Consider the following 13,041-nt stretch of genomic DNA (forward strand, 5'->3'; position numbering starts at 1 on the left):
CGTGATGTTTTCCCAAACATTTGATATTATTGGGTTTGTTAATCAGTTTTTTCCGCCACTGCTTTCCCAAAATTTGCATTAAAAAGTCTAATTTAGGAAAGTTACACAAATTACACAAGTGATCATTCAAAACCTAAAAAGAGCGTGTCATTGTTTGCCGTATCTGACAGGCTAAAATTATCAATTATGTGCGAGTGACAAAAACTGAACATTTGAGAAGCCAAAGGGCTTGACAAAAGCTGACCATTGAGTTGTTGCCTCTGAGAGTACAACTATTATAGTTCGGTTCAGGGAGATGTTACACAAACAACAGATGACAGATCCGTTTCTGAGTCTGCAGATGCCAAGAACTCCTCCGCAGATTTTACTCTCTTGATTGTACACTGTGTATTCAGAGTTTTGATTGTGCTGTCACAATGTATGCAGATTATATTTCAGATGGTGTGTAGGGGTGGAGATGACCTCATGCAGCTGTGAAAGTCAGAGATCATGTTTAGGTTCTCAAAAGAGGCTACATGATCGGGAAATTCTGTTGCTAAAGCCCCATTAAATGCTTGCAGGGGATTGGCTTTTCCACGGAATACTTGCACTCAAGCACACAGAGATCAGGGAAACCCAGACCTTCTTTCAAAGACACTAGATATTTGAGAGTGTTTATGTGTTTGTCTCTGCAGCTGACACAGATTTGAAATGAATGTGTATGTATTAAATTACAAGAAGTGTGGTTCTGCAAATGAGTGAATTAAGCCATATATTTGTGTTTTGTGAAGAAAAATGGCTGTTGTCCATGCAAAATTTGCTGCCACCTTGGCAGTGGATGAATGGTTGCTAGGGTGCTCTGGGTGGTTGCTATGGCATTTCTAGTTGTTTGCATACTGGCCTAAGTCAAAAAAGTCCGCCCCAACTCAAGGTATTCAGCCTTTTTCTAAGGCCATGTACCTTAAAATGTGCTCACATTGTAAAGGCATTAAAAAAATGTTTTATTATAAAATAATAAAATTAAATAAATATTAAGTATAGTCATATACTTGTCAACGCGATATTAATTATAATTGAAAAAAAACTTTATTTTAATTTTATTAATAATGGAAGTTTAGCTGAACTTCAGCTTTGGGTTACAAAAGTTAAATTTTTTTGTAAAAAACAACAACAAAACAAACAAAAAAAAAAAAACGACTCAGTAAATGAAGATTTGATGTATGAACTTGGCAGAGAATTTGGCAGTAACCGGCCTCACAACCGCAGACTACGTGTAACCACACCAGCTCAGGACCTCCACATCCAGCATCTTCACCTCCAAGATTGTCCACCCGGACAGCTGCTGCAACAATCGGTTTGCATAACCAAAGAATTTCTGCACAAACTGTCAGAAACCGTCTCAGGGAAGCTCATCTGCATGCTCGTCATCCTCATCGGGGTCTCAACCTTCCTGCAGTTCATTGTCTTAACCGACTTGAGTGGGCAAATGCTCACATTCGATGACGTCTGGCACTTTGGAGAGGTGTTCTCTTCACGGATGAATCCCGGTTTTCACTGTACAGGGCAGATGGCAGACAGCATGTATGGCGTCGTGTGGGTGAGCGGTTTGCTGATGTCGACGTTGTGGATCGAGTGGCCCATGGTGGCGGTGGGCTTATGGTATGGGCAGGCGTATGTTATGGATAACGAACACAGGTGTATTTTATTGATGGCATTTTAAATGCACAGAGATACCGTGACGAGATCCTGAGGCCCATTGTTGTGACATCCACGACCATGTTGCAGCATGATAATGCACGGCCCCATGTTGCAAGGATCTGTACACAATTCCTGGAAGCTGAAAACATCCGATTTCTTGCATGGCCAGCATACTCACCGGACAATGTCACCCACTGAGTATGTTTGGGATGCTCTGGATTGGCATATATGACAGCGTGTTCCAGTTCCTGCCAATATCCAGCAACTTTGCACAGCCATTGAAGAGGAGTGGACCAACATTCCACAGGCCACAATCAACAACCTGATCAATTCTATGCGAAGGAAATGTGCTGCACTGCGTGAGGCAAACGGTGGTCACACCAGATATTGACTGGTTTTCGGACCCCCCCGGACCCCCCCAATACAGTAAAACTGCACATTTTAGAGTGGCCTTTTATTGTGGCCAGCCTAAGGCACACCTGTGTAATAATCATGCTTTCTAATCAGTATCTTGATATGCCACATTTGTAAGGTGGATGGATTGTGTATATAGAAAAAGTCTTAGATCTTTGAGTTCAGCTCATGAAAAATGGGGGCAAAACAAAAGTGTTGCGTTTATAATTTTGTTCAGCGTATATATTTGTATATATTTGTGTGAGTTGGACTTTTGGATTATGACATAAAGATACTCACAACTTGCACCTGTCCATCTTCTCCAATACGGTGGATCTGGACTTGTTGTGTGGCTCCAGCCAGAGCGTAGTGCAAGGCCTGCTGGGTAGAGGTCTCGATAGCCGACGTCTCTGCGGCTGAGACTCCATCTGTTCGAGGACACACATAAACAAGTTTATAACACAGTCCAACTATGTGGGTCAAACCAGAAACTAGAGACTGGGTCAAATCGTGTCAAACAACTGGTTTCAATAACAGAAGATGCTCAACTGCAACTGCCAAACACACACACACACACACACACACACACACACACGCACGCACGCACACACACACACACGTGTGCACACGCATGTGCTTAAGTAATACGAAGATAAAGAGAGAGAGAGAGAGAGAGAGAGAGAGCAAGAGAGAGAGAGAGACCACTGTCTGTTCCTTGTCATGATGAATCTTATATTTCGGTGTTATCAGACAAACGCTCTTTCGCATACACAGCCGCAGGTCACGTCCTCTGCAAAATTTGTATGAATGTGAACATGTGCAAACCCAAACAATTGTAGAAGAGAACATACGATAAACAAGGTTCTCACAGACGGAGAGAAGAGAAAGGGTTCACATACACACACCCTGAACTTGAGGAAAATCCCTTCCGACTGCTCTTGGACGTGATCCAGTGCATCTGCCAGATTAGAGCGTGTTTATACAGCGTAAATGATCTCAAAATACACAACAAGGGCTCTCGACCTAGCAGCCCAAACACACTCGTGCCCTAAAACTGTACGTAAACGCAACCCCTTAGTCTAAACAATGAGTATTGCTGACATGCTACAACAGCCTAGGCGCTTAAAACATACGCTCACCGCATTTCTGATTAAAGGTCGTCAAGCTGTCTCTGGAAAAATGGTGCGGGTATTCATTTACAAAGTTGAAGTGATTTTAAATGCATTGCGAAGGGCATATTAGCAGGCTAACGTTTCTTCAAGGAAAAGGCACAAAATGTGACACTGCTGTTAGTTTCCCCAGACAGAATATGATTGGAGACTATGTTGGGTCTTTCCTAGGTTGCTGCTGAAAAGCAAACCGGATTCAATTTTATGCATCTGACAGGTCTCCAGACAACTATTGGTTTAGCAATGCCCAAATAAAACAAAAACAACAAAAACAACTGTATTTGATGATTCTACGATGACAATTAAACACATGGTATGATTATGTATCTAAAGACGGCTGTTTGATGAAAATGCTGCAGCTTTTTAAACACAGAATTTTGTTGTGTGTATATATATATATATATATACACACAAGTATTTTATATAGATGCCTTATTAGTGTCTGTTTCCAATGGGCTGCTATACGTAAACTGTTCACCATATTGGAATGGTCAAATCCGGTCCATGAACATTCGAGAACAAGCTGACTGTGCATCTGTAACCTAGTTATTCACATGTATGAATATCTATATATGCAATAGACATTACCAGATGATTTTCACAGATTTTAGTTTATCGTTAATGTGATAATTCTGCATATGGATATTGCATATTGAGTTAAATAACATACACAACACATCTGGAAGGCAATAATAATGAATAAGGAATAATAATGAATAATGAATTTTGTCAGATCCATGGATTAGCGGTTAGCATACATGCTTAGAAATTTGGTATAGAGGGTGAGCATAGATGTCACTTTCCTGCCGGAACGCGCTCCCTCAGCTGGACTGAGTGGCAAAAGAACCTGCTGCATGACTGGATTTAATAGGGGAAACTGCGAAAACGTGAGTAAAACAAACTAAAGGTTGGGCTCGAAAGTGTTTGAAAGTGTTCCTTATAACATGTCAAAGAAACCTAATCCATGGATATTGACATGCATCCAGGAATCGTGTTTCCTGACATTTATATGTGCCTGATTTCGACGCAGAGGAAATACATAAAGCAAATCGGCCTGGGAACGCTTTATTTAAATACAATATAGGTAGGTCTAAATCGGAGTGATCACTTATATCAATGATATATACTTCGTCATATCGTCCAGCCATAAAACTTGTATAGTTTTTGTCAGTGTTCATTTAAAAACACCCAATTATGCAGAATATAAGATGGTAAATATTTAATTGATGAGTTGTCAACACAATATATAACTACAATATATAGGGTATGAATTTAACCCAAAATCCAACATTTTGACACAAAATGATAACTTCAAAACATGTTTCTTTGCCTGGAGTCCAGCTGTTTCTTTAAATTGCAGTGACCTATTTGCTTCTTTTTTCTGTAGCTTTCAGCAGTTTTGTGTTTTTCGTGGCATTCACGCTGAAAACCAATGCTGCCACTCAGTGGGTGTAACCGCGGTCACAACGGTCGACGGTGACGTCATGTGCATACCCTCTATTAGTCTGGAAACGAAAACGGTCACTTGACCAAAACACAGCTTCTAAGTTGAATATAGAGACTTAAAAAAAACAAAAAACAACAACAACAAAAAAAACCCTGTTTTTGCAGTCAGCATGGTATTGTAAAGTGTGCAAACAAACAAAGACAGTAATTTTAACCATACGTTGCTGCTTAAAATTTTTTTTTTTTTTTCAGATTCATATTCTAGCAGTTAGCTACCATCTTTGAATATGTGGTAATGTCTGTGAACAAAAAAAAAAAGAAACGCAGCTGCCCAGTAAAATACAGAATTTTTGTTCTTGTTTTTAACAGTTAGCATACATTAAAAAATATGGTAATGTTTGCAAATGTAAATGCATAAAACAGGGTAATATATGTGAACAAACATGGTCATTTGACCAAAATGTTGCTACTTAGTAAATAAGTGGCAACATATAAACATTGATCAGCGAACATAAACAGAAGCATCAAGCAAACATGCCTGAGCTTCCGTTTACCGTAACTGATGTGTGAGTTGATAAATGTTTATATGTGAATAAAAGTCTAAATTAAATCTGTTCATCATGTAAAGCGATCATGTCTTTTAAGACAAAACCACTCAATTCATATGGATTAGTTTTACGATCTCTTTATGAACTTTTTGAAGCGTCAAAGTGGTAGTTGCATAGCTGTCTATGGAGGGACAGAAATCACTCAGATTTTATTCAAAATATCTTAATTCGTGTTCCAAAGATGAACGATGTCTTACGGGTTTGGAACGACATGCGGGTGAGTAAATGAGGGTGAATTTTCACTTTGGATGAACTAACCCTTTAAAAATGCAAAAAGCAAAAGCATTTTTCAAAATATATACAGAATTTTGCCAGCTATGGCAGGGTTTCCAGCTTATTTTCTCTGTGCCTGCACATCAAAAATGAGATATTTTTGTTGTCAGACGGAAACACTTTGTTCCTTGCATTGCAATACTCCACATGTTCCTCCTGCTCCAAATCTGGTTTGAAAGAAGGCTGAGCACCAGTTGGCTTGTTCTTAAGCTAATAGTTTAATCTACAATGCAGGGAGGCCTATTCCAGCTGGACATGGACAACAGAAGGAGGTGAAGCAATCGTAAGTGTATGGACCATTGTGGTGAATCAATACAGGATATTTGTGTTAGTCCGAAATGGGTCAAAGGTGAAGGCCTGTGAATCTCTGAGAGGAAGGGACAGGACGTGAGGCGTTGTCCTGAGATTAGAACCATCTGTTGGTTGAGGAAACATCAGTCACAGAGTTTTTCTCTTGCACACAAACATAAGCGTGCAAATAAACACATGGGGGTACATGTGTGCGCAACGTACACGACTTTTGCGCAAATGGACGCAAGGTTATATACATAGCTAATTCGATGGCAAACTAGCACATGGTACAACAACTGTGTATTCTCTCTCGAAACACACACTCACTCACTCACAGCATATGTTTATGTTCAATTGAACACATACCAGCTGGGCCTAGACATTTAGCATCAAAATCAAAGAGAAACAGGGCTTGTAAGTTTCGCAAGAGACAAAATTGGTGGGAAAGGGTACAGGAATCCATACCTGAGCTGTTCTGCGATGCGGGGGTCCGTCGTGAGAAACTCTTGACAGCCAAACTCTGTCCCCGCTGCTTCCGACGCCAAGCGGTTCGACACTTGGAATCAATGCTCTGCTTGATACGGTACCAGTCGGACTCAGTAATGGCAAACTTGTGGAACAGGTGACCTGGTTGCACATAGACAGAGACATTCACAACATTGATACCATGACACAATCAATCAGGAAATAAGGGACAAAATACTAACACTAGATATGTTTCCATCCAAAGTTGTGAATTTAACTTATGTGCAAAAATGGAATATCGCATAAAACATTTGTGAATTAAGCACCGTTTCCTTCCAATGTGTTCATATGTGGGTGCAAAATCGTCACTTCCTGGGAAATTGGTGCAAAATATCTAATATAAATGGAAGTTGCTGCAATCAGGGAGCCTACTGTAGCTCTTTTTTCGTACATCATAAATTACTTGCATTCAGACGAAACACAATAAACCCTGTCATGTTACAGTATCTTATGTATATTGTGTTTTCAAATATAAGGGACGAAACACTTACGTAATTTTAGGATCCATGGTCTAGCAGTTAGCATACATGCTTAAAAACATGATAACAAATGCAAATGAATAGTTGCTGCTTATTAAATGTAGAGAAGATTTTTTTCTAGCAGTTAGCACACATGTACTTAGCATGGTATTGTAAAGTGTGCAAACAAACAAAAAAGAAACGTTGCTGCTTAACAAATATTTTTTAAAAAATCTTTCAGATTCATATTATAGCAATTACCAACCATGTTTGAAAACTTAGTTAAGGTAGTTTGACAAAAACGCAATTGCTTATTAAATATAAAGAATTTTGTCAAGATCTTGTTTTTAGCAGTTAGCAACACAAAAAATGTGATATAGTAATGTTTGCTTATAAAATGGCCAATTCATCAAAACATTGAGAATATTTCAGAAAAGTTTTTCGAATTCATTTTCTAACAGTTAGCACATACGCGGTTAGCATGGTATTGTAAAGTGTGCAAACAAAGATGAAATGCTGCTGCTTAAATATAAAAAAAATATTTCAGATTTATATTTTAGCAGTTAGCAACCTTTGCAAAACTTTGCAATGTGTTTAGAACAAAGCTGCTTGTTAAATATACAGAATTTTGTCTAGTTCTTGTTTTTAGCAATTAGCGTACATGCTCAAAAATAAGGTATAGTAATGTCTGCAAAAGAAATTAGCCAACTGACCTAAACATTGACATTCAGAACATTGTAGCCACGATATAATCTGTCAGGAAATAAGGGAGGAAAGAAACACTGACGTAATATTTAGTCATGCGATTATGCTACAAACAAATAAACTCTTTGCACTTTGTAGCAGAAATAAACATGCAAGCAAACAGCTCTAAGCAGCTCTAGGACAGAGCATCATCCATTTACGGAAGAGTTCACTCACATTTGCCACTGTCAAGTAGGGTTTGTTTGTGCAAAACTGCACGTAACATTCCTCGTATACATAATTTGCCCATACCAGCTCATTCCTCAATGTTACTTATGGCTTGTTGCAGGAAATGACCTACATATAGACATGACAGAAGATTTGTTGTGAATGAGAGGAGCGGTTAGAGATGCTTCTAATTAGTTCATGTGGGGAAAATAAGTGCCGACGATGAGGCAGAACCGCAGATGAGCTACTTGAGAACTGAAATGATTTGAATTAGACAGGACAAAACTGAGATGAATTAAACTGACTCACATAAACTGAACTGATATGATCAAAGACCTGATTTGTCACATACAGGGTTTGGAACAGATAGGCTTCAAAACTGGTTAATTACCAAAAAAAAAAAAAACCCTGAATGATTTTCGATTCTTTTCACTGAATTAAAAACATTCTGCAAAACTAGTGTGGTCCGAATCCTAAACAAATGAATCTTATGAGCCAGTTCTTTTAGTGGATCAAAACAATACAGTGCCATCAGTGTAATCAGATTACCAAACAAAATGACTCTTATGAAATGGCTCTTTTCAAAGCCACACAGTGCAATCATTTTAACCTGATTCTCAAATGAATGAATCTTATGAGCCAGGAATCAAAAACTTGCAGCAGTGACAAGTGTGGTCCGATATCTGCACTAATGACTCTTATAAACTGGTTCTTTTTAGTGAATCAAATTCATACAAAGCAATGGCTGCATCTGAAATCACATACTTCCCTACTATACAGTAGGCAAAAACAGTATGTGACAAAAAAAAAGTATGAATTCACAGTACTCATAAAAGAGTAGGCAAAAGGTACCCAGATGACCTAGTACTTCCGACGAGATTCTGAAGTGTGCATATGATGGACACTTTACTATCCCATGAGGCCACGGGAGAGGATTTATGAATGGCAGTGAACTGACGCTGGTAGGTCACGTGATAATGACAACATGGCGAATATAGCCATGAAGTAATTGCTTATTCAATAAGGACAAGTACCTACTCAAGAGTGTATGCGATTTCGGATGTAGCCAATCAGTGTAATCTACGGTGGCCAAGAGAGCTCAACGCGCTGCAACTGAAGAAAACACATGCAAATAGAAAAAACACCAGCAAATTAAGAAAACATCTTCATCAGTCTGATAACACATGCTGCAAATACTCACAACGCAACCAAATACAGAAATACAGAAACACGCTACAAATACTCACAACACAACCAAATACAGAAATGTGCTGCAAATACTCACAACGCAACCGAATACAGAAATGAGCTGCAAATACTCACAATGCAAACAAATACTGAAATGCGCTGCAAATACTCACAATACAACCAAATACAGAAATGTGCAGCAAATACAGAAATACAAAAACGTGCTACAAATACTCACAACGCAACCAAATACAGAAACACAAAGCAAATACTCACAATGCAACCAAATACAGAAACGCACTGCAAATACTCACAACGCAACCACAACGCATCCAAATACAGAAAAAACGCACCGCAAATACTCACAACGCATCCAAATACAGAAAAAAACGCACCGCAAATACTCACAACGCAACCAAATACAGAAACACGCTGCAAATACTCACAATGTAACCAAATACAAAAACACGTCGCAAATACTCACAATGCAACCAAATACAGAAACGCGCTGCAAATACTCACAACGCAACCAAATATAGAAACGCGCTGCAAATACTCACAACGCAACCAAATACAGAAACGCACTACAAATACTCACAACGCAACCAAATACAGAGACGCACTGCAAATACTCACAAAGCATCCGAATTAGGGACAATTAATCGAAAAGTAATCGAAACTGAAATTAAGAACATCTAACCGACGTAATTTTCCCATGTCGGTTATTTAGGTTTTTTAATCCTGTTAATACTTTCCCCTTAAAAACATACTACCGCGTGTGTAGCCACATGACTCTGCCCTGTCCAGTTAGCGGCATGGAATCAACACGGAGGTGAACGCAGAGTTGACACACAGAGACGGTGCGCGAGCGGTGAGCCTTGCGTCTTCACTAAACTTTGTCAGTTGTATGTTTATTTAAGGTTTTCCATTGTGGTCTGTGCTATTAGCAGCGTTTCTGAATTTGGTTGCTTTGTGAGTATTTTTAACGCATTTCTGTATTTGGATGCATTGTGAGTATTTGCAGCACATGTGTTGTCAAACTGATGAAGATGTTTTCTTAATTTGCCGTTGATTTTTCTATTTGTATGCGTTTTCTTCAGTTGCAGCAAGTTGAGCTCGGCCACCGTAGTGATCTGATTCCCAAATAAACGACTCTTATGAACTGAGTTCTTTTTAGTGAATCAAAACCATACAATGCTATCAGTGTAATCAGGTTCCCAAACATATAACCCTGATGAACTGGTTCTGTGAATCAAAATCATACAGTGCAGTCAGTTTAACATTATTCTCAAGTTAATGACTCTTACGAGCCAGTTTTTTTTACTGAATCAAACAGCTTTAAAAAAAAAAAAAAAAAAGATTACAACTTACACACAGTATGTTGTAAGTAAGGCACAAAAGACCTAAATCAGTGTAGTTTTTGACTGGCTTCTCATATAACAACATAAAGAATTGTTAATTATTCGATCAACAGACTGTAAATCATACTTATTTTGTTCTTATGGGGGTCTTTTATTGGACTTACATCGAATGCCATAGATCATGAGAGGGTCCAGCTGTTTTTTGCCATGCTTGCCCTGGCCGGAAAGGTTGGAGACAGCCTGCACCTCACGGTGGAACAGGTAGTCCAGCAGAGTCAGGGCCATTTTCTCTGCCGTGCGACAGTTGGTGCTAATGTGCAACATGTCTGCTTGAGATACCGGGCAGCGTACACGCATCTCAGGGTTGTTCTCGTCACCAAGCCACGTTCCTGTTGGATAGTCCTCTATGAAGAAAAGAAAAAGATGTAAGTTGCCATTACACCACAAGGTGGACACTTGCAAATGAGTCTTATATTATATTACAACATTTGATATTTGGCAAAAAAAAAAATTGCTGATCACTGTGGTAGATATAATGAAACAAAATTCATGACTCTCACAAGGTCAAAAGGATATATTCAGGATTGGGGGTGGGAACAAATGTAACATCATCCATTGTTTTCAATATTAGTCGACCACTAATCCCAAATATTTGTGGAGGGTGTGAGAACATGCCCCTCAACGCCTCAGGAGGTTGCAGACCTCAGCACACTCTCAGCACACTCCAAACGCTCAGAGCAAATGCAAGAGTGTCCCCTGCTGGCCATTACTGCTCACCAAACACACTTCACAAGAGCATTACTGTTTTGACCATTTAAGAAAGAGATGCTGTCTTTATATGGGCAAAAATTTGTAAAAATGTTGATTGAACTTTAACAGTAAGACCATCAAATTTCTTCTTCACACTAAGAACCGAAATATTACATATCCAGGAATGTGTTCTCATCATGAGTGCTTCAAGAAAAAATATTGTGGCATATTTTATCTCAGAAATTATTTTAGTTGGCATTTCTGTTAAATATTTGTATGTGTAGTACATGCCAAACATTGCTTTGGCAAAAGCTGGCAGGATTTATTTGCCGGTCGGTTAAGGTTTATCATGGATATGGGTTTCTGTGTCTTGTCAAAGCGAGAGTGTAAAAATTGTGTTAGGGAGTAAATTGTGTCAGGTCAAGAGGCAAGTTGAGGAATAGGTGGACCATTAACATTTACAATTAAATATGTAGATAATATATTTACATTTTCATAAACCCAAGATGGATGTAGAGAAACACTTTTGTAATTTTGATATTAAAATGTAATTTTCTAGCAAATACACATTTCTACCATAACAAAATATTGTGAATCTTTCTATCACAGGCAGTTATAATTAAATATAAGATGGCCACATATATTTGTAATATTATATTATATTATATTATAATTTTGACCCAAAGAGAGCAGTTGTCATGTTTAGGTATGAAACAGCTTCACAGTCTTTGAACCATACAGTATCATTATTTCTTTCTTACAATAATTCAGATTATAACAGAAGTACTGGGACAAAAATTTTTAGTTCAGATATAAACACTGATGTCTACAGTAGTGATCAAAACAGAGCAAATCCCCTTTTGAAAATAACAGGGCGCTTCAAAAAACGATTGTATCGATTACACTGTTACAGCACTAGTTGGCGACAAGTGACTGTCAAAAATGTATTTGTCATTGAATCATTCATTAAAGAGATTTGAGTCACTGAATTCATTCAAACCAATTTTTGTTAAAATATTCATTCTAATTATTTAAACATTTAATTAAATTGAATATACAGCAGCAATTAATATTTTGTCAGAACCTCTAGCAATTTACGTTATTTTATTTAGTTATTTTATTTTATTTAGTCTGTTCAGAAACGTGATCTCTAGTTGAAACAAAAAAAATTGTGATTCTCAATTTATCCAGAATCCTGTAGCTCTGATGGAAGACAATTTCTAAATTTAAAATAAAAAAATGAATACAAATTGTGAAAAACCCTCATTTTTTGGCAGACAAAAATATTTTTAAAATTCAGAATATTGTAGTGAAAACAATTGTCAGCACAGAACAGAATAGAATAATTTACTTTAAAAAAAAACAAAAACAAAAAAAAACACACATTTCCCCCCATGTGAATCTCACAATCAGAGACAGCTGTAAAAATGTCTACTTTTTAAAAAGATGGTCAAAAATGATGCACAGTTTGCTAGATTATAAAGGGATGACACATTTTACCCCTACATCAAAACCATGGATGAGGTTAAAGCAGGGGGAAAACAACACAAACAAAAGCAAAGCCTTTTAAGAATGAAATGTACTATTCGTTGACTAAATATCATCACAAACAGCTGAGAACGAGTGAATATTTGCAGAGGAACGTCTTTGAACTAACCAAGCTAACCCAGACGCCACTCCAAAACAACCCAGTCAAATAATAAGAAAAGCAAAAGCAGAAGTTAAGCAATCAAAACAAACCCTTTAATCCCAGGCCTCCTCCAGACCAAAGATACATCCCTGAATCACGGACGGCCAGACGGCTTACACAAGACACATGAGTTGTTGATGTAACACACTTTTTTTAATGTGTCCAGGGAGTACTAGTGGATTTAGAGGATCATTTTTTTTCCGGTACATTTCTACGCTTAAATGTCACCCCACCACAGACAAAACACAACAAAACACATGCAAACTATAAACATGCTATTATCTTATTTGTGCAGATGCA

At 38.0% G+C, this 13,041-nt stretch overlaps 1 protein-coding gene across 1 annotated transcript in view; it reads right to left on the reverse strand.

Annotated features, from left to right (window-relative positions):
* banp (BTG3 associated nuclear protein) overlaps positions 1-13,041 on the reverse strand; it is a 54,125-nt gene that overhangs the window by 32,230 nt on the left and 8,854 nt on the right. Inside the window, exons 7-9 of the mRNA XM_051884325.1 lie at positions 10,466-10,705; positions 6,323-6,484; positions 2,371-2,498 (exon numbers count right to left, since the gene is read on the reverse strand). Of these exons, the coding sequence (XP_051740285.1) occupies positions 2,371-2,498; positions 6,323-6,484; positions 10,466-10,705 (530 nt within the window). The remainder of the gene's footprint in view (positions 1-2,370; positions 2,499-6,322; positions 6,485-10,465; positions 10,706-13,041) is intronic.

Source organism: Ctenopharyngodon idella, chromosome 24 (assembly GCF_019924925.1).
Source record: "Ctenopharyngodon idella isolate HZGC_01 chromosome 24, HZGC01, whole genome shotgun sequence".
Lineage (NCBI taxonomy): Eukaryota > Metazoa > Chordata > Actinopteri > Cypriniformes > Xenocyprididae > Ctenopharyngodon > Ctenopharyngodon idella.